Source organism: Balaenoptera physalus (assembly GCF_965194825.1).
Source record: "Balaenoptera physalus genome assembly, chromosome: 5".
NCBI classification, from domain to species: Eukaryota; Metazoa; Chordata; class Mammalia; order Artiodactyla; family Balaenopteridae; genus Balaenoptera; species Balaenoptera physalus.
Window position 1 is genome coordinate 73552343 of NC_138884.1, and position 23041 is coordinate 73575383.

A 23041-nucleotide genomic window follows, 5' to 3' on the forward strand; every position below is an offset into this window, starting at 1 on the left:
GAAGATATAGAGAGAAGACATTCATTCATGCCTTCTTTCAGGCATGCATGCTCCTACTCGGCTGAGTGCTAGAGATACAACATTAGTAGTAAATCAGTTTTTAAAGCCAGTCATCATCCTTGAGATTGCACAGTCTGTTGGTTGGATACAGTGCAATGAAGCTAAGAGGGAGAACGTGCCCAGGAGGGGCCCCTCCGCCACACCTGAGGGTTAGAGAATGTTCTTCCCACGGAGATCAATGTCTGAGTCGAGACTTGAAGGAGGAGCCAGGATGCTCTGGGGGTCAGAGCAGAATGCCTTAGTCTTGGGGAGAAGTCTTCATTCCTCCTGAGCCCTGAATGTTTTAAAAATAGACCCCAAAGAAGAGAAGATTCTGACAGCCAAATCCCAAACGACTTCAGTCAGAGTTTATTTTTCCTCCTACCCTAAAAGCCCCCAGGGAAAGAGACGGGGCTTGGTAAAGGCAGGATGGATGTGTTGGGAAAGGCTGGAAGCTGGGACGTGATGTGCTTACTGAAAGGAAGGAACCCCTGGTGGGCAAGCCCAGCTACAGACACCATGGGGGAACGCAGCCTGGAGTGTGGATGTGTACGTGGACGATATGACATATGCAGAGCGAAGGTAGTCCAGGTAAGCGCCCGCCCAGGACAGCCCAGCAAGAAGGAACTGAACTTCTGGAGCAGGCGACACAGAGGTCTACATGGGCAGATGGGCATCAGACAGACCTGGCAACAAACTGCGGGAGTCCAGACGTGGCTGGGGTTCAGAAGCACAACTCCCAGAAGGGAAACAGGCAAAGGAGGCAGGGTTCCATCACAGACAAAACTGGGTCTTGGGAAGAAGATGAATGCTCAGTTTCTCCAGGGAATTCCAGAAAGCAGAAACTGCACATGAGAAGTCGAGAGAAGATGGCACATCCAGGAAACCGGAAGACTTTCAGTTTGGTGGATCAGAGAGGTCAAAGGAAAAGGGTGGAGCGATGCAGCTGGAGGACAGGTTTTAAAGTGCCTTATAAAGAAAACTATAAGGGACTTCCCTGGCAGTCCAGTGGTTAGGACTCCATGCTTCCACTGCAAAGGGTGCAGGTTCTATCCCTGGCTGGGAAAAGAAAAAAGAAAAAAGAAAGAAAAAGAAAATTGTAAGAAGTATGGCATTCTTCTTATCAACTGGGGGGGGGGGGGATAAATCAACAGTATTTATTTGAATATAAACCCTCGACTGACCAGAGCTGCCTCGAGAGGCCCAGATGAAGAATTTTATATGTTCTGAATGGTTTGATGCAGTTATACCTGAGAATAGCTCTAATTCGGTCCCCAGTGAGCTCTTCTTGTGAATGCTAGTGGTAGACAATTACACTAAGAATGTGACCCAAAAAGATTTAGCAAGATGGTTTCTGAGAGGCACATGAAGCTGTAATGTGTCACTTTCCCACAGTAAGCGAATTTCCTGGGCTCTGGAATGTGCATCACCTGACTGCCATGGCTAAAGAGGTGGAAGGTTTTTCCACACCTGCATCATTGCCACCACAAAGCCCCTCCTGCCACTCACTGCGCACCTACCAGGACAACTCAGTGGGTCTGCTTCCCACCCTGAAGGCTGTTCAAGCCTCCACTAGAGTCCCCTGTTGTGTGTTAACCTGCCCCGTGGATTCCTGAGACCTGGGACTGCACAGGACCAAGGAGGCATTAGTTCCTTTCTCTTAAAGTTGTATCCTCTCTCTCCTTTCTTGACTACCTCATCCCCAAATCACTTTTTCTGCAGTAAGAAAGTCACTGGGGAACCTCCCCTGCCCCTGAAGGCCTTGACTTTCAAGCCAACAACCAGTGCATCTCATGGGCTTTCAGGACATTTTTGAGGACAAAATTTTCACCTTTGAACCTTGGGGAAAACCTAAAAATGTTACTTCTCAAGAAGGCATAGGAATATACTCAAATGACCTGAGAGAATTCCACTCAGCAGAAGTTAAAAAGAAGAGGGACTTTTCCGGTACTCCCTCTGTTCTGGCACATCACCATTTCTCTTAAAAAGCAAGCATTTTTTATTAAACATGAATGATATGAGGAGGCACTAATGAGGGAAGTGGCTTGGCCTGAAGGGATTTGAATTTGAAGATTGATAGATATGGCTTTTGACAATACTGGAATTAGCTTGTTATTCCCCTAAGAGGCTGACATCCCAGCTAGGTAGCGCCATTGCAGGAATAAAGGAACAATCATGTCCTTCGGGTATCAGCTTTTAAAAAAGTGAATTTTTAGCAGCATTGAAAGGAATGTTACTCTAATAACATTATTCTTAGTGTTATTCTAATCCCTTAACAAGCTTAAAATAAATAAATAAATAAACAGCACCAGTGAAAGAAAATTTGTTCCTCAACTTCTTAACATTGTAGCTGATCATCTGTTCAGAAGGGAAGGAATCGAGGCTCCCAGGATAGACATCCTCACAAACTATCAAAGAGAGCGGTCCCCAACCCCCTTAGTGGTCCGTGGTCTGTTAGGAACCGGGCTGCCCATTAGGAGGTGAGCGGCGGGCGAGTGAGCGAAGCATCATCTGCTTTTCCCCGTGGCTCGCCTTAACGCCCGGACTATTCCCCCACCCCGCCCCCGTCAGAGGAAAAACTGTCTTCCACGAAACCGGTCCCTGATGCCAAAAAGGTTGGGGACCGCTGATCAAAGACACCCATGTAAACCCTTCATGAGCACAAAGTTTCACTCACAGTTAAGTTTGTGACTGAACCGCTTATTCCCTGAAAATATTTTTTTCCCTTCTGGTTTGATGTTCTCCCAGGCTTCTTACGATGAGGAGCCATTTTTAATTTTTTTATTTTTCTACTTTGCCAAGGTGAATTACGGAATCAGGCAACTGGAAGATTAATGTAGGGGCACTGCATCATTTACCACCAAATGATCATATCATTTCCCCCATAACAAAAAAGGATGAAGCCTAATTATGGAATGACCCAAAGAGATTTCTTCCTACTTTTTGCCATAAGAAGCAATGCTCTCTAATTTATTTTATAGAGGAAGGTAAATGTAAAAGTCTATGTTAATTCAAAGTTAAGGTATAAAATAATGAATTTTAAGCCAGGAAATGAAGCTCCTAGAGGTTTAAAAGCCTCACATGACATATCTGCTATAGTAAGGATTAGAGCTTAAACCTACATTTTCTTTGCAACTGTATATATTTGGAAGTTGGCTAATTATTCAGTGACTTTCTGAAATCTTGAAAGACTGTCAAATAATAGAGCAGAATACAAACAAGACCATCTTCCTCGATGATCTCTAAGAGTTCTCAGTTATCTCTGTGCCCCTGATGACTTACAATCAGGGCTAATGGCACACTCCAGTGTCAGCTAGCTTTAAATGACCTCTAGAGAGTCCTTCAAGTTCTGTCTCTAATATTGAATTTTATAGGCTATTAATGCCTTTTCAATTATATCATTAGCTATTTCCCTGCATAGCCGTAGCTCTTTTAAGAGATCAGATACAGAATGCTGATAAGAAATCAGTTTCTGTCCTTTATTAAACAATAAGATTTAATCACTGAGGAACTTCACATATAGAGAGAACAAACATCAAGGGCTTACTCTAAGTCAGAGCCCTGCAGTGTCTCTACAGCAATGTCATGTGATTACTAGATAGTTTCCCCTGTTTCCCTTTCTAGAACTGTCCAAAAAGGATAGACCTGGTTTTGTAAAGAATCAGCATGTCCAAAATCAAGCTGGTTTCCTTCCCCCAACACAAACCTGCAGCAGCTTTCACCCCGTCTCCCATGCAAGAAATGTCAAGGTTTTTCTTGACTTCCTCGCACAGTCAGTTGCTTCCTGAGGCCTGATATATTCTACCCCTTAAAGATCTCTCAACCATCCCTTCCCCTCTATTTAGGGTGACCATATGTCCCTGTTGTCCAAGGCAATCTTGATTTATGCCTATTGTCCAGTGTAATTATGAACAGTGCCCCCTTTTGCTCACAAACGTATCCAGGAAGGACCAGAAATGATACAGTCCATTCCCTCTGGCCCCGTGGCCACGACTTACTCCAAGCTCTCATTGATTCCTGCCTGGATGGTAGTGGTAGTTGACAGTAGTGGGTGGTAGTAGCTGCCCAGCTGATCTTCCCTTTCATCCATCTACCTTTCAAACTTTTTAATTGAGTGCTAATTCTGAACCACACACAGTGTTGGCACCAGATTGGGTTTCCCTGTAAGGCTGTGCAGTTTGCACACTGTGCAAGGGTGCCCAGCCCAGGGAGCAAGTGAGGCCAAAGTTCAGCCCTCCCTCCACCTGCCAAGCCATGCACCTCGGTGGGGTGCAGGTCCTCTTCTCAGGAGCAAGAGGTTCCTTTTTCTTGGCACAAAGGTGCCAGCTGCTTGCCACATCTTGTACCCTCAGTGCCGCTCCTGCCTACAGTGCTTTTATTCTAATTCATATGAAGGCACCGCATAGGCTTCAGGTCGCCTCTGCACTGTGAAAATTACATTACTTCTTCAAGTCCATTTCCATCTGAATGCATTTCTCTCCTCTGTATTGACCTTCCTACATTGCAAACCTGATCTTGCCTCTCCCCTGCATCCTTCAACAGCTCACTGTCATCTATAAGTTCCACTCCAAAGTCCTGGGCATGATCTGCAAAGCCCTTGGTCATCTGACATCTGCCCTCTCTCCAGACTCATTTCCCCCCATTTCTCCCCATACACACCTTGCTTCAGCTGTGCTGGACTTTTTCCGGTTGCTGGAATGTGCCAAAATGGTTTCCACTGGCTTCATTCCTTTTTACATGCTGTTCATCTAGGCTAGGACGGTCATCCACATCCCATCCCACCACCTGACAGTCTACCTACTGGTGACGATGAAGGAGGAGGGAGAGGGGAAAAAATGAGATGATGATAAAGATGATAGATAATTACTGTAACAGACTATTGAATAGAACTACTTTTCCCTTGCCCGAAAATGGCACTAGCATCCATAACCCAAAACTACAGGTGCTATGTGTCCCCACATTCTGAAAAAGAGCCACCAAGAACTGGAACAGAATGTTCCTCAAATTTTCCTAAATGACCCTACCTCAATCAACCCCACCAGGCACACTAACCCCCTCTCTATATAAGGAGGTTGGAGCTAAGAGCCTAGTGGAGGATGCATGGGGTTTCTCCTCCCCTTCTGTGCCTGTCCTCCCAGCCAAAGAAGCCAAGTAAAGGGGGAGAAGCCAACATATTTGTGACGATTGCAATAAAGGGAGACACACATTCCATTTTCCAGTTAGACATCTAACTGCTGGGAAGGATGGGCACAGAGGAACACAGCAGTGTAGGCTGCACGACACCATGGGTTTCCTACAAACGCCACTGAAGTTTGCTGGCCAGAGAAGTCTTGAAGATGCCCCGCCAAGAAGGATGCTTGCCAGGTACAAGGACCCATCAGCGAAGGGTACTGGAGTGTACTATGGGTTTGGGCAGGAGAATTTTGAGCTGAAGTAGGATAGAAGAGAAGGAGCTGAAAGGAAATCTCTCATGTGTCATTGCCCTTCATCTAAAGACCTCCAGGAACATACCTGTAGTCGCATAAGTTGGGTTTATTACCCATCTTAGCAAGAGAGAATGGACTCCATATGGAACTGTTGGGGGTCTCAGTAAGAGGAAGTTATGAAATTATTATGGGCTTTGGGCTTTGGTTGAGTAATTTTGGGAAAAGTCTAAGGAAGCAGGAGCTTGCTCTAGATGGGGAGAATTCTGTGATTGAGTATCTCAATAAATCTTATCTATAAAAAAGGCAGACTTGAGCAATGTAAAGCTATAACTGGTAAAGCAGCAGTCTTATTTAGTGAAGGGAGGAGGGTTCTTGGTATTTTGTGGGTGGCACCTTGTGGGGAGGATCTTGCCCTTATGACTCTCAGAGGAAAACAACCCTGCTGGCACCTTGATCTTGGACTTCCAGCATCCAGAACTGTGAGAAAATAAATTTCTGTTGTTTAAGCCGCACAGTCTGTGGTATTTTGTTATGGTAGCCCTAGCAAACTAATACAGACCTATAATAAGTAAAGAGATTGAGTTAATAGTCAAAGACTTCCCATGAAGAAAAACCCAGGTCCAGATGGCTTCACTGAATTTTGCTAAACATTTAAAGAAGAATTATACCAATTCTTCACAAACTCTTCCAAAAAAAGCAGAAGATAAGGAAACACTTCTAACTCATCCTATGAACCCACTACTACTCTGATAACAAAATCAAAGACATCACAAGAAAATTACAATCCAATATCTCTTATGAATATAGATGCAAAAATCCTAGCAAAATATTAGCAAATCACATCCAGAAACATATTTAAAAGGATTATACATCACTATATAACAAGTGGGATTTAATCCAGGAATGCTAGCTTGGTTTAACATTCAAAAATCAATAAAATAAAATACAACTTTATTGATCATCTCAGTAGATGCAAAAAAGACATTTGACAAAATGCAATACCTCTTCATGATAAAAGCACTCAACAAACTGGAAATAGAAAGCAATTTCCTCAGTGTAATAAGACCATCTATGAAAAACCCACAGCTAACATCTTAATGGTGAAAGACTGAAAGCTTTCCCTCTAAGGTCAGTAATAAGGCAAGGAAACTCACTCTCACCACTCTATTCCACATTATACCAGAGGTTCTAACCAGGGCAATTAGGCAAGAAAAAGAAATATAGGTCACCTAGCTTAAACAGGAAGAAGTAAAATGCTCTCTGTTTGCAGATAACATATCCTGTCTCCACATCTAGGCTCTTCGTCTCACCAGAACTGAAGCTGAATGGGTGACAATATCTTCTTTCTTGGAAGGCAGGGGTTGTCAAGTTTCTTTGTAAAGGCCCCATTTTCCTGCCTTTTCTCCTTCTTGTGAATAACCACATCTCTTCTTATTTTCAAGTCCTCCAGATTGGTGTCGTCACACAAAGCCCAGGCACCCCCTTCAGTGATTAAAAACCCTACTTGCTCTTCTGCTTGCTGGGCAATAAGGGTCTCCCCACGCCGCCAAAGGGATTCTACTGTGCCTCATATTTGCCTTCTTACTGCTGGCTCCAATGCAGGGTTTGAAAAACACTGTGGTGTACAGCCCTTAGTGGTGCAGTGCCTGCCCCCTACTCCCCCAACCCTCCCATACACAAAACTTTGCAGAGCCTGAGGGGGTTTCATCTGGCTACAGAGCCCACCCTGCCCAGAGCTGACTTGATAAGCATCTTTATTGGCTGTCTTCCCCTCCGGCTCACTCCCTACCGCCTCTGCCCCCCACAGTTGGTATGTCCTGACATGGCCTCTCAGGTAAACTACTTGCACTGGAATCCTTGTCGCAGGTTCTGGAGATCCTAAAACTACAACAGTTATAACAGGTCATGAAACCAACTTAGTGGACATTGACCAGCGAATTAATAAAATTGAGATAGAACAGGCAATATCAGAGTGCACTCTCTGCATTTGTTTCAGTTTGGGACTGTAGACTGGGTCATGTAAACTCTATTACTGAGGGACAAAGGCAAGAATACTTAGAAAAAGTCTGCTCCAAAGACTTTTCATTGTTTTATAAACAATTGTCATGCCAACACATGACCTTTAAAAAAAAAAGTGCCACTTTTCTATAATATGCTAAGGAGAGGCCAAAGAATAGGTGCTAGGTTTTCTGGTTAGGACGGTGCTTGGTTTTTTATTCTCTGAGTTTTGTGACTATTTAATTTTCAGAAAAGTTTACAGTGATTATCCCAGGAAGACCTTGGTGAGAGTGACATCTATACATTGCTGGTGGCATAGTGAACCGCACACTTTGAGTTAGCAATCCTATAAATCCTTGGATTTGTGCTAAGAAAAAAGAACTCAGATGCGACATGCAGAATGACACACACTGCAGTGTTGTATATTTAATAAACATGGAAACAAAAGTCTGGGTAAGAGGGATTTGAAGAGCCCTTCTTCTTGGAAAAAAGCTTTGAAGTTGAGTTTGCAGAGCACTTTCCAGAAAGACTGAGGAGGAATTGTCAGTCGTTTACATCAAAAACCTCACGGAATGACTGGTGAAAACTGGGGTGCTTTAGGGGCCTCAGTGGCACCCCCAGCTCTGCTCGGTTCTCCGGAGAGGTTTGATGGAGGTCCAGCACCACATATTATAAACGGAAGACATGACCTGTTCTCGCATGGGTTCCAGTACTCACACTTAAAACTTGGCATATGGAAGCAGTTATGAGGTGCTGAGAACAGGAGTGGTTGGCAATGGTTTGTCCTTTTAGCTTGGCACCCACGACCACACCGGGCCTGTGGCCAACGGGGACACAAAATCCCCAAGCGGGGTTTGAAAAACTAATTGTTCTTAAAAGAGCTTCCCAAACCGCAGAGCAATCAACACTCAGGTCTCCCAGACTCACGGAGAATATAATGGATTACACATGGGGTCATCTCAAAGCTGTCGTTAATAAGTATGAATACCCGGACTGCGAGAGTCGAGGGACCAGAGGGGAGGGAACTGTCTTCACTGCGGGAGAGCCCCAAAGGACGGGGTGCAGCCCTCGGGAGCAGGGGGCTGAGCAGCCGCCGGCGGGGTGCGCTCAGAGCCAAAACCAAAAGCGAAGAGCCTTGAGACGGAGCGGCCCCGGGCCCAGTGGATGCCCCGCCAGCAGGGGCGCGCTGGAGCCCCGCGGTCCCGGGAGGGGCGGTGCGGGCGAGGCGGCCAAGCTCTCGCCGCCCGGGGGGTGTGGCTCCCGCGGCCCGGCCGGGCGGGGCGCCGGGTTTAAAGCGCGGGCCAGCGAGACGCGGCTCACTTGCGCTCCCGCCGCCGCCGCCAACGCTCCCCGCCATGGAGCGGCCGCCGCTGTCCGCCCTGCTCCTCGGCGCAGCCGGGCTGCTGCTCCTGCTCCTGCCCCTCTCCTCTTCCTCCTCTTCGGACGCCTGCGGCCCCTGCGAGCCGGCCGCCTGCCCGCCCTTGCCCCCGCGGGGCTGCCAGCTGGGCGAGACCCGCGACGCGTGCGGCTGCTGCCCGGTGTGCGCCCGCGGCGAGGGCGAGCCGTGCGGGGGCAGCGGCGCCGGCAGGGGCCACTGCGCGCCGGGCATGGAGTGCGTGAAGAGCCGCAAGAGGCGGAAGGGTAAAGCCGGGGCAGCAGCCGGCGGCCCGGAGGTGAGCGGCGTGTGCGTGTGCAAGAGCCGCTACCCGGTGTGCGGCAGCGACGGCATCACCTACCCCAGCGGCTGCCAGCTGCGCGCCGCCAGCCTGAAGGCCGAGAGCCGCGGGGAGAAGGCCATCACCCAGGTCAGCAAGGGCACCTGCGAGCAAGGTGGGCATGTGCGCTTTCCCCTCCGACTCCGACACCGCCCCGCCGGGCGGGGAGAACCAGGCGCCCCCTTGCGGGGCAGAGCTGACAGGGCGTCCGCGGCCGGCGCACCTGGCTGGTTCCCGCGGCTCCTCCCGTGGGCATCCGGGCTGACTCGGGGAGGGGGGGGTTGGCAGCGGCGGGATGCCGGGAGGGATGGGCGACGCTTCCCTTTCTCTTTTTTTGGTGGTTTTGAGAGTTTGGTGCGTGCGCCAAGAAAGCGAGGACTTGCAGGGCGAGTGTATGTATAGAAAAGATTTCCAGATACCACAGATTCTGCCGTCCCCAAAGCTCACCCAGCTCATGCTAACAGCCGGCAAGTCGATTCGCAAAAGCTGCCCCCACTCTTTTGGGAACCCCAAAATGTCATGTTCTCTTCATTCTTTCTTGGCTTGAGTGTATAGAGATGAAGTCAAGAGATAGGAGAAAGGCGTTTGACGATGAAATACAGTATAAGGACTTTCAGAGAGAAGTTGTTTGTCCCATGTTTGATTGGCTAGATTGCAAGAATTTTAAAAATTGGATTTCATGGTTTCTTAATATTAAGGAAAATAATTCACTTACTGGAAGTTACAGATTCTCAAACAGTAATCTAACTAGCTAATTATTTGTGGGCGAAAAAATACAAACTCTTTGAAGGATGTTTTTATGATGTCGTTTATGTTGTTAACCTTATGACCGTTTTGTTTTTCTTTTTCCATTCTTGTGTAATTTGTCCCCAGGATGCACTGTTCAGCAGGAATGCCTTTGAGGTTATGTTTGATCGTTTATTTTATTCCAAACAAGTCCAAGTTTGCCATAAATGAAAGGGGAAAATAGAGTCTGGACTTTCAAAAAAGAAAAAAAAAAGAGCTTTTAATTCTAAATTCTAATGTCTGCTTAGGCAGTAGTTTCAAGGGAAGGTTAGAAATCCAACCTTGGCAGTCCCTCTCCTGGTCCCAGCCAAGGTAGGAAAAAGGGAGAGAAGAGGCAGTTCTCCTGAAATAACAGAAGCAGCTGCTTCTTTAACACAGCTGAGACTTTCTCCAAGCTTTCCAAGTAATTCTTTTTTTTTTTTTTTTTAGAGTTTTTCCCAGAAGTCCACATGGCTAATAGGTCATCTGCCACTGCTTTCAGAGTTCACTATTGAAAGCCTTAAATAGTGTAACCAACTTACTGTTAACTATTTATATTATCATCACCTTAAACTTAAATCACAATCCAAAATAATTACACACTTTCCCAACAGAAACAGCCCTTTGCGTCTAACTTATCAGTCATACCATGCAAAGAGAAATGGGCATAGCTTAAGAATTCATTCCAAATATTGACATTTTTCTTACACATTCCAAGGGGAATTTTCCCCCACAGTCTTTCCAAATCACTGGAACTTGCCTTATCAGAGCAGAAGGACAGCTTGGTGATGATTTAAGTATTATCGTCAATTCTAGCCTGTAGCTAGTTTTATCCATCTTCTCTCATGCTATTTGCATCTCTAAACCCTCACACAGTGCAATTATAAAATATTGAGACTGATAGTCATATAGAACTAGTCGTATAACCTCATTATCATGAAACCCAGATCCTCCGCATCTCTCCAGACTGCAAACCTCAGGAGGGTACAGACCTAGTTTTTCTTTATGTTTGGGGAAAATGTTAAGAGAAATAGCATCTAAAACTGGAAACCTTGTCATAAATTAACCTTTCTTCCCAACCTAAATTTAGAGATAAGGGGTCTAGTGCCTGGGACCATTTATAGAAGAATGCCAGGGAGAGCAGAAAAGAATGTGAGGTCCACCAGAGTACTTTTCCACAGCAGAGATAAATGGGGCTAAAGCCAGATCTCCTAATATATTTCTCCTGACTCCTGGAAGTGTTTTAACAATTATAGAAGCAAACCCATCAGGGTGCCATTAACTTCTGTGCCATTTAGTATTGGGGCTTTGCGAAGAATAGGAAATGCATTTTCTAGGTTCTTCCAGCCTAGAAAGGGTTCTTCTTCTACCCTCAGAAGAACCTTAAGTTATGCTTCCTCAAGTATTGAGAGGGAGGGGGCATCATTCCTTCTGGTGATTGGTCTCATTTAACCTGCATTTATTGAGCACCTGTCAGGTGTCAGCACTGTGCTAAGATGCTGTACAGCTGAGGATGCATGAAACAGGTCTGGTCTTGTTGATCAACAAAGTAACCATGCAAGTTACAAACCTACCTCCCAGAGTGCTTGCCCTGGAGCCCTGGAGACACTCTGAATCTTTTCCCAGTCCCTTCTTTTCTGAGGTCACCACTTACCCACCTTCTGTGGAGAGACCTTGGTCTGCTTGTTTTCTGTGCCTCTGTGATAAGAGGCAAAGCCATCTTTCTAAAAAAAAAAAATCTATCTAAAAGGTAGTGACGTAATAATCTCAAATCTAAAACTGTTATCATTAATTTAGTGCCATTAGATCTTATTGAGGTCCCTGAAGTCATGCGAAACTGGAAGAGGAGATTTGGAAATTCAGTTTAATAAAAAGTTAATAGAGACACCACGATGTGTAATAAAATCTCACAGTCAGAAGAGGACGTGGTGCTCCTTTATTCCGATTCTTGGTTACTCCTTTTGTTCATGGTCCGTTATATCTGAGCTCCTTGGCAATCCCTTGTTCCCTTTGGGTCCCATCCCCTCTTCTTCCTCAGAATTAATTTTTATTTGTGGAATCAGAATTCATTCTTAAGGGTCTTCCTTGCTAGTACCTTTAGTAGCAAGTTAAAACTACCTAGCACTTCACAGTACCTCTTATTTTGGCCTCTTCTGTCCAACCCCCTTTGTGGTCCGGCCACCATAATTGTTTGCTCTTTGCTGTTGTTTATAATCACACCCTCACTTATCTTTTCACCCTTTGAACTCTAAGCCTTCAAGGATCAGCTGGTGTCACTTTCTTTGTGAATCCCCTTGTCTTTCCCCTCCCCCCCCCCATAATGATGTCCTTGTCCTTTTGCAGCTCTGTGTAGGCTTCCAGACTTTTTTTTTTATATTCTGATTCTGTTTATACATTTTGTGGGGAGTGGAGGGTGTTACTTTTTAAAATTTTTTATTGGGGTAACCTTGGTTTATAACATTAGATAAGTTTCACGCATACAATGTTATGTTTCTGCTTCTGTATACCCGGCAGGGTGATCACCACCCAAAATTTCGTTTCCATCTGTCACCATACAGTTGACCCCCTTTACCCATTTTGCCATCTACCCTAAACCCCTCTGGTAACCACTGCTGTGTTCTCTATATCTACATGTTTATTTTGTTTGGTTTGTTTATTTATTTGGGGGTTTTATTTTTTTTAGATTCCACATATGAGTGAAATCATACAATATTTATCCCTCTCCGCCTGACTTACTTCACTTAGCACAATACCCTCGAGGTCCATCCATGTTGCTGCCAATGACAAGATTTCACCTTTTTTATGGCTGAGTGGTATTCCATTGTGTACATGTACCACATCTTTATTCATTCATGCATGGCTGGGCACTTAACATTGTTTCCATATCTTGGCTGTCGTAAATAATGCTGTGATGAATGTAAGGTGTGTATTTCTTTTCAAATTAGTGTTTTCTTATTCTTTAGGTAAATAGCCAGAAGTGGGATAGTGGGATCATATGGTAGTTCTATTCTTAATATTTTGAGGAATATTCATACTGTTTTCCATGGTGGTTGCACCAATATACATTCCCACCAACAGTGTACAAAGATTCCCTTTTCTCCACATCCTCACCAACACTTGTTATTTCTTGCCTTTCTGATAATTGCCATTCTGACACAGGTGTGAGGTGTTATCTCATTGTGGTTTTGATTTGCATTTCCCTAATAATTAGTGATGTTGAACATCTTTTCATGTGCCTATTGGCCATCTGTATGTCTTCTTTGGAAAAATACCTATTCAGCTCCTCTGCCCTCTAGCAATTTTTTAAACAGTGTTTATTGCACATGTACTATGTATATGTGAGCAAGAGGCATTCTAGCAGAATAGTTAAGATGCAGAACTCTAGAACCAGACTCCCTGGGTGTAAATCTTAACCCTGCCACTGACTGAGCTTTGAGCATGTTCCTTGACCTCTCTGGGCCTTGGTTCCTCACCTATAATATAACGATTATAATCATACCTATCTCATAGAATTGTTGTGAGGATTCAATAAGATAATCCATGGAAAGCACTCAATGAATGTTCACTGTTGTCATTATTCAACTTGAAAGTAAGCTCCGTGAGGGAAGGGAATTTTTGCTCCCTGTTCTATCCTCAAGGGCCGAGATCAGTGCCTGGCACTAGTAGACGCTTTGAATATATGTTGAATGAATGAATGAATATATGAATTTGCCTGGCGCTCTTCTATTCTCGGGGTAAGCAGACTTGAATAAGATAGACAAGATCCCTTTCTTGTGGTGTTTACCATAAGCTTTAGACAGAAACAATAAACAGATATTTTCATGTAGTAGTATGTGCTGTAAAGAATGTACACCAGGGCAATAGGATAGAGACTAGGGATGGATGAGCAGTATTAAGTGAGGTGGGCCAAGCCATGCCGAGGACCCTAGTGAGGATTTCAGCAAAGGGAACAGAGCTCCTGAGGAGAGAAAGAACTCTTCTAGTTAATATAGCATCTTCCACTGACTCCAAAGAGCTCTTTGAATGTCTGTCTTCCCCACTAGACTGGGAGCATCCTAGAAGAGGGACTCCATCTTGATTATTCTTCATAAACACAGTGGCTGGCTAATGGTTGGACATTTCCTAAATATTTGTTGATTAAATACAGGAATCCTCTTAAGAAAGTGCCTTCTCATTGGAAATGCAGGCAATGGACTCTGCTGCATGTCTGCCCTCTTTTCTCCTTGCATCTTCTGCCTGTCTGATGTGTAGACCAGGGAGTACCTCTGACATTGACTCACCTTGCTTTTAGATCAGAATCAGAAAAAGTCACATCTCAAAGAGTCTACCCCAGCCCAATAGAAATGCTTTAAAATATTTTTCTGGCTTCAGGTGCCCTTTTGCAGACAGAAAGTTCCAGAAAGTTGAGTGAGTTGTTGGTTCGTTCTTATCCCTTTACCCAGTTTTAATCACTGCATCTTAGGAAAGAATTGAAAACCTGAAGAAGCTTTAGAAAAGAAAAGAGGCAGCCTTGAAGAAGGTCTTAAACGACTTAAGATTCTTTATTTTTTTATTGAAGTATAGTTGATTTACAATGTGTTAATTTCTGCTGTACAGCAAAGTGACTCAGTTATGCATATATATACATTCTTTTTTATATTCTTTTCCATTATGGTTTATCTCAGGATGTTGAATATAGTTCCCTGTGCTATGCAGTAGGACCTTGTTGTTTATCCATTCTATACGTAATAGTTTGCATCAACTAACCCCAAACTCCCGGTCCATCCCTCCCTTCCCCCCACCTTGGCAACCACAAGTCTGTTCTCTATGTCTGTGAGTCTGTTTCATAGATAGGTTCATTTGTGTCATATTTTGGATTCCACATATAAGTGGATATCATAGGGTATTTGTCTTTCTCTTCCTGACTTCACTTAGTATGATAATCTCTAGTTGCATCCATGTTGCTGCAAATGGCATTATTTCGTTCTTTTTTATGGCCAAGTAGTATTCCATTGTATATATGTATCACATCTTCTTCATCCATTCATCTGTTGATGGACATATAGGTTGTTTCCATGTCTTGGCTATTGTGAATGGTGCTGCTATGAACATAGTGGTGCTTGTATCTTTTTGAATTAGAGTTTTGTCTGGCTGAATGGCCAGGAGTGGGATTGCTGGGTCATATGGTAATTCTATTTTTAGTTTTCTGAGGAACCTCTGTACTGTCCTCCATAGTGGCTGTATCAATTTACATTCCCACCAACAGTGCAAGAGGGTTTCCTTTTCTCCACACCCTCTCCAGCATTTTTTATTTATAGACTTTTTAACGATGGCCATTCTGACTGGTGTGAGGTGGTACCTCATTGTAGTTTTGATTTGCATTTCTCTAATAATTAGCGATGTTAAGTGTCTTTTCATGTGCCTCTTGGCCATCTGTATGTCTTCTTTGGAGAAATGTCTATTTAGGTCTTCTGCCCATTTTTCGACTGAGTTGTTTATTTTTGTTTGAGTTGTGTGTGCTGTTTGTATATTTTGGAAATTAAGCCCTTGTTGGTTGCATCATTTGCAAATATTTTCTCCCATTCCGTAGGTTGCCTTAAGATTCTTTTAAAGGTCTAGAGAATGGACTTGAGGATACGGGGAGGGGGAAGGGTAAGCTGGGACAAAGTGAGAGAGTGGCATGGACATATATACACTACCAAACGTAAAATAGATAGCGGGAAGCAGCCGCATAGCACAGGGAGATCAGCTCGGTGCTTTGTGACCACCTAGAGGGGTGAGATGGGGAGGGTGGGAGGGAGGGAGATGCAAGAGGGAAGAGATATGGGGACATATGTATATGTATAGCTGATTCACTTTGTTGTGGAGCAGAAATTAACACACCATTGTGAAGCAATTATACTCCAATAAAGATGTTAAAAATAAATAAATAAATAAAATACAAGAGTTTCAAACACACACACACACAAGATTCTTTTAAAGGAATGTAATCGAAAGAACAAGTTAATGTTTCTTCATGGTTTGGGAATTAAATGGAAGGTGCCTGACCTACTGTTCTACAGCTCTTCAGGAGAGGAATTAACAGGCTGGAATTAAATAGCCACAAGGCACATTTAAATTGCACACCAGGAAGAGCTTGCAATAAAAGCTGTTGGATACTGTAAGTGCTATGTGGGAGTCGGGAGAATTCTGTTTCGAAGATTCTCTTTTAGGTTATCTCTCAGCTCCATAAGGGAGGAGGAGAAGTGTCTGGGAGAGGATGTTATAACTTTTAAGATCTTTTACACTCTAGACCCACGCGTCAGAGTGATTGAGCTGAGAAGGCATTTATTTGATGCCCTTAGATACGATTTCCATCTTTCTCTAGAGCCTGCCCTCAGGATTTATTACACACTTGCCTTCTGCAAGAAACTGCCTTATAAGGCTCTCTTTTGGGTAGTTTAGTGACAGAACTCCCTTGGATCGGGTCCAAGGCCAGCCAGCCTTCCCGCATTCTAAATTCCTCCCCACAGTGGATACGATTATGGTGCTTCCTTTACCTCAAGCTACCCCACAAATGATCTCACCTCATCTGTGTTTTTAATTGTAAGATAAATAACATCTTGTTTTTAGCAACTCTTTATAAAAAACAAACCCTGAATTATTGTCAAAAGAACTTTTAAACCAGGGAACATATGAGTGTAACGTTTGTTGTAGTTTAGATCCAGGAGTGGCACTGTTAAAAAGCTTTGAGATGGAAGCAGACTTAGGAATATGAGTCTGCTACTTTATTGAGTCTACTTACTTTAGGAAATTTTAAAGATTTCCCAGTGAGTCCTTTACTCTTTATGAGGGGGGTAGGAGAGTGGGAGGGACTTTAGAAATATCTGAGGAAAGCTGTGCCAAACCTGACTTGTGTGGATTTTTCAGGTTGATCATAGACCATCACCCCACCGGTATCCCACTACCCCCATGAAGTCTCCAAGAGAAAGTGAGGAGGTCAGGAGGAAAAAAACAAAACAGGTTGATAATGGAGAGAGGGGTGTTTTATTTTTGACTTAAAATTAATGTGTAAAATGGTTGAATTCTGTTTTATCCCAAGCTGGTTTAATGGCAAATGATCTGGTGCCTTTGAAAATGCTCATCTGTTGAATTGACTTAACCATTCTAGGAGGAAAGCAGGGTGAGGTTAATTAGAAACGGCTGGAGCTAGCAAGAACCCCCACCCCGTCAGGGCCTCCACCAAGCAGTGGGTTCCCAGAGAGAGGAGGCGTCCATGAAATTGCCTGGGCCCAAAAGCAGGTCCAGGTTGCAAAGTTTGGTGTCTGAAAAGTAAGAAAGGTTCAGACCAGGTAAGACAGACCTAGTAACCCAGTGTTGACAAAGCCCCGTTCACATGGGCTGAAGTTACTTACAGTAAGAGTGTTGGCAAGGCCAAGGACGAGCCAACATGCTCAAAGTAGAGTTTACCACTATGAAAAAGGAACCCCCTCCAAACCTCAGGATAACATATATAATAAATGAAGGCACAGTGTAGTCTACCTGCTTCACAGGATCATTGCGAAGGTCAGATTATAGAATGGATATGAAGTCACTGTGTGAAACTGTGCAGCACCAAATAAGTGTAAAGAACCATTATTGACTAGACGGTAAACTCCTTTGGGGCCAGAACTCTACATAGTGCCTTGTAGGGTGTGTTAATGATAACTGATGTTTGTGCAGTACTTAGGGTTTCTGTGGATGTTTCCTCCAAAACCTCACAACAGCCTTGGAAGATAAGGGGAATTTATTATCCCAGTTTCCAAAAAGGGAACTGAAGGTCAGCCATCACACAGCCAGTAACTAGCAGTTCTGGTACATAAATCTAGGAATTCTGCTACAGCCTTGCTGTTCACAGTGTGGCATGTAGACCCGCGGCATCGGCTCTGTGTACATACTGTCTTTCTCTTCTGTAAACCTAAAATTATTTCAAAATTAACAGCTTAAAACAAAAGTGATTCACAAAGTCCAACTCTTGGGTGTGAAAAAGCGTTAGGAAGAGCTTAATGAATTTATCTTGCTTCTGTTTGCCTTTTGATGAATTGACAAGGGGGATATGTGATGCATTCCCGTCTAAACTGCTCTAAAAGAGCTCTTTCAATAGCATAAAAGAGAGATTCTATATGATAACAGAGTTGATATCATAGTTTAATTGGCTTTTTGCGGTAATGTGGTACACCTTGTAATAAATGTCATAATATATTCAGCAAAAGATGGTATGTCTTCAATGAGTGAGTGTCTCCGAGGCGCCTTTGTACAGATCCCTGAGCCCCGCGTAGAGTCAGCCCTTCCAGGGCCAGACTGGAAATCGGAGAGCCAGTGTCTTTAATTGCAACCAAGAGGCTCTTAAAGATCCAGTATGCTGGGGGCAGCTGGCCTGGATATTTTCCCAAGCAGGAGCTCTTGGGGTATAACGTTTGTGTGTGGTGTTTGATCACTGGCCAGGCCTTTCTGGTAACTCCAAGCAGGATATAGGAGAAAATCACTAAGATAACTGTCAACACACTCAAGTGTGTGCTTTCACCTGAGGTTTTAGCCCTGAGTGCTGACTGAGGCCTGCCCCCAGCATGGAGCCATCAATATTCCTAGTTGGGATAATAATATTTACTCCACATCTGAGCTGTAGTTCATTGTAGGTCAGTACTCTCTTCAGGGAATTTGCATTTTTAGGGACTGAAGCATGTTTTTTGTCAGTCAAGTGACAACTTGCAGAAGGAGGAAAAATCCACGTAGGAGTTTGAGAACCCAAGATAATCCATTGTGACTTTCTGAGAAAGAAGAAAAAAAAAAAGCACACTTTAATATTCTAACAGGCAGAAGTGCAGCTGACTCCAATCACCCTGTTCTTTCATGTTGTTTTTCTTGAAGAAGGGGTGTCTCCAGCTTTTTTGGAATCTTGTCTTTTTCTCTGAGTGAGAAAAGCTCCAAGACATTTCATTTACATTAGGGCAGATTAGCAGGCCGGCAGTCAAGTGGTTGAATTGGGAAAGCTTCAGATCTAACATCTGTTCAGCTCTCTTCTGGCCCGACCTCAAGCAAGGGAGGAAAAGTTATCAAGAAACAGATCTCCTGGAACCTTCAGAAGGTTTTGAAAGAGACCGCACAGAAATGAGGCTTTAGGAATTTGTCAGGATAGCCCGAGCCTGCAGGATGCAAAGCCTGCTCCTTCTCCCGGGGAGCCTTCAGAACTTTCTGCTCAGGGAACAGAAATCCAAAAGCAGAAATTCAATAGCAGCTGCAGCAATTACACCGCAGCGCTGGCTTCCAGAGGACACACCCCTCAGGAAGCCGTAGAGCGCGTGATCCAGAATGAAGGGCTCAGGCGGCAGCGCGGCTCCGAGTTAGAGGAGGTGAAGCCAGGCATCCGTGCAGCGAGACCGCTTATTAGAGGTGCTCAGCCCGGCTGGAGAGGGCAGGCTGGGGCAGAGACGAAGATGCTGCCTGAGTTTTGACAGGTCGGGACTGTGGAGCCAGAGGCCGCTCTCTGCTCAGGTGTGTCTCAGATCAGAGCTGCAGAGCAGAAGACAGAAGCTGATCCAGCTTGGCTCTTTCTACACCACCGAGCCTTTGATTCACTAGAAGATTAACTGTCAGGGCCAGGGCAGGCCTGTTCAGGACCCAGTCGTGACGCGGGCAGGTTGTCAGCCCCGCCTCATCTGAAGCCTCTTTCTTTGCACCTGCTCTGCCTGGCCTGTCATTACGCGCTGCCCCTTTTTCCTGTCTGACTGAGTGCAAAGAAATGTGGTGTTCTTTCTCCGCCTCCCACCCCTTTCTTAGCTACAGAGCCTGGCCAGCAACTTTATAAATGGTGAGCTCTGCTCCATCTGCTCCCTCGCCTCCATCCCCAGCCTCATGAGCCATCTCCTGGCTTCCCCCAGAAGATAGTGAAGACGCAGACACTTGGTGTGCCACCCCTATAAGGCAGCCAGCTCGGTCCACATCAGCCAGGAGTTGGCTGTCCCTTCTCTTCTTGATACTCCTTTGGGATGCAGTTTTTCAGATGTCTTAGGAGCCTAACCCATTCCGTGTTATCAGCCCCAAACCCTGTGACCCCTCTCAGATCCAGTCCAGAGGGTGGGGGAGATGGCCACATCCCATGGTGACCATGGGCTTAACAGGTCCCCAGGCCTGACCCTTGTCTTCAACTCTTGTGACTATGCTGGTCACCAGAAACCAAAACGTGGCTGGTATGCGTGGGGAAATACAGCAGAGGGGTGAGTATGTGAACTTTGGACTCGGACCACCTGAGTCAAATTCCTCTCCGCCGCTTAACTGTGTGACTCTAACCTCCTTGATTCATAGTTTTCTTACTTGCAAATCAAGTATAATAATAATGTCTGCCACTTAGGGTTGTTGGGAGCTTAAATGAGATACATGAAAAGCACTGGTACCTGGCATATAGTAAAGTCTCATTAAATGCTGTTTTCATTTCAATTTTTATTGTTATTAGCATCATAAACCCTGGTATGAGTTAGTTTATAAGTGCCTTGACTGTGACGTGTTGATGTCTTAACTTTGACGAATCCAAACTATCTCCAGGTTAGATCTGAAACCTGTGTTTAGATCTATGCAAACAAAATAGCAGTATAATGTTCTTATAAACAAATCCCTGGAAACTTCCATCTAGCTCTTGTTCTTGCCCTTCAAGGATTCCAGGACAGGGAGTCCTACTCCATCTGGGAGAGATCCCAGAGTCCAAATGCACACAGTCACATGGGAACCCCCCAGGATACCTGCCAGAGGGTTCACTTTGCTTTTACAGCATGGAATATTTCCATCTTCGAGCACAGGTCACACACACAGTATTTCCTAATAACACCTTTTATGTATAGAGGACATTTTGGATTTTCAGGACACTCAAATTCAGTAATTACTGGTCTATTTCTTCCCTACATCTATAGGAAATGTTGTGGGGTTTTGCTGGTTGGTTCATTTAAAAAAAAAAAAAAAGTGGCGATATTGTCTCCAAAGAGGAATGTGAACCAAAAACACAGAGATTGGCAGAGGAAGAGTATGATTAGTATCCATTAAGTACATATTGGGTATTATCCTTGACTTTTAGGGACTTATTGTTGGAAATAATAAAGTCTTTTGTTTGCAATTCATGTGTCTCTTTGACTTTCATATGTAGCCTTAGCTTAGCAGGAACTCATTTTAAAAAATCAAATGTTTAACTATAAATGGGCATATTTAGACTCAGGAAGGTACCCACTTAGGTTGGTTCTTTGCATCCATCTGAAAAGTGATAGCATCCACTTCCCATTATAGGGGGGAAAGCAGAAGAAATGAGGGTGTGGAGAAGAGATTTAAGAAGCTGGATAACTTTTCAGATTCCCCAGCATCAGTAATTTTGAGTGAAGTTGACAGAACATTGGGACTACTGCCTCTCCATGCACTATATACCCTATCACCTTCTAAAGCAGTAGTTCTTGACCTTGGCTGGACACCAGATCACCTAGGGAGTTTTATAAAATGCTGATGCCTGAGTGCCACTCAAAGATCTGGGTTTTTTTTGTTTTTTTTTTTAAGAGTATTTGTTTATTTATTTATTTATGGCTGTGTTGGGTCTTCGTTTCTGTGCGAGGGCTTTCTCTAGTTGCGGCGAGCGGGGGCCACTCTTGATCGCGGTGCGTGGGCCTCGCACTATCGCGGCCTCTCTTGTTGTGGAGCACAGGCTCCAGATGCGCAGGCTCAGTAGTTGTGGCTCACGGGCCTAGTTGCTCCGCGGCATGTGGGATCTTCCCAGACCAGGGCTTGAACCCGTGTCCCCTGCATTGGCAGGCAGATTCTCAACCGCTGTGCCACCAGGGAAGCCCCTAAGATTCTGGTTTAATTGGTTTGCTTGTGATCTGGGCAGCAGGACTTTTAAAAGCTCCCCAGATGATTTAATGTCCAGGCAAGGTTCAGAACCATTGTTCTTAAAAGACTTCATGTGACCTAGGGGGTGCATCATTTCCTCGGGATGATTATAATAATGAGGTGCCAAGTTTTGCTCAGTTTATCCAGCTTCTAGTGTTTTACAGCAGGATGACTTCTCAGGCTATCTAGTACACCATAGGAAGCAGAAGCTCTAGAAAACATGATCACTCGATACAACGCAAGCAGCATGGCAGCTTGGCTGCTTCCTGTCTCCTTGATTATTTCAATGCTGTAATCTGAATCAGACGGAATGAAAATATTGCTACATCCATTGGTCTTGTTGGTATTAATAAAAAAAGTTTGAGTACCACAGTACTTTAAGAAAAGTATTCACCTAAATCCACACAATCCAACCTTTCAATTGCGTCACTAGAACATAAGTTCCATGAGCCCAGTGCTTTTTTTTTTTTTAAGGAAAGCCCTTTAATTTATTATTTTATTTTTAGCGGTGTTGGGTCTTCGTTTCTGTGCGAGGGCTTTCTCTAGTTGCGGCGAGCGGGGGCCACTCTTCATCACGGTGCGCGGGCCTCTCACTGTCGCGGCCTCTCTTGTTGGGAGCACAGGCTCCAGACGCGCAGAGCCCAGTGCTTTTTATCCCTTTTGTTCACTGTTGAATTCTCAGTGGCACTAAATAGACTGCAAGGTTACAGTGTGAGACCAGGAACAAGAAGGGGGGTGTCGCCTTGTTCGACCTCAGCTGGGCCTCACATTTTTTGCCACTCTGTGCATGTCCAAGGATGATTTGATTTGGGGGTTACAAATAAATTTTAGCAAGTAGGTGGATTCGCAAATATGGAACCCACAAATAATGATGATCAACACTGTTAGAAAGGGTCAGATCAGTGACAAGCAATAGGGAACTACCAGGGTTTCTGAAAGCAGAGCACATGTATGGGTTATGCCTCCTTTGCATAGTTCTGGTGCTTGGAGGTGCTTGCTAAGCAGGTGCTTAGAGATTATTCTTGGACTCTTGACCCAGTTTAACAAACACATGTGCTATCCCTGTGTTGACTGTCCCCGTGATCAGTCTTTATTTTTGCCCGGCACCCACCTGCAAGCAGGACTCCCATCCCAAAGGCATTCATGAGAAGTGTAGATTTTACTAAGTCTTTGTAGGGCGGCAGGAAGGTCCTCCTGTTTCTCTCTCCAGCCTTACCACCAGCTGGTCTCCTGGGTGTCCTT

At 44.6% G+C, this 23041-nt stretch overlaps 1 protein-coding gene and 1 long non-coding RNA gene across 2 annotated transcripts in view; one reads left to right on the forward strand and one right to left on the reverse strand.

The window, feature by feature from the left end:
- The window catches only part of LOC309662094, a 330512-nt gene that overhangs the window by 280574 nt on the left and 26897 nt on the right, over window positions 1-23041 (reverse strand). The window lies entirely within an intron of this gene.
- The window catches only part of IGFBP7 (insulin like growth factor binding protein 7), a 77294-nt gene continuing 63016 nt past the window's right edge, over window positions 8764-23041 (forward strand). The window contains exon 1 of the mRNA XM_082464489.1: window positions 8764-9293. Coding sequence (XP_082320615.1) covers window positions 8819-9293 — 475 coding nt within the window. The 5' untranslated portion in view covers window positions 8764-8818. The remainder of the gene's footprint in view (window positions 9294-23041) is intronic.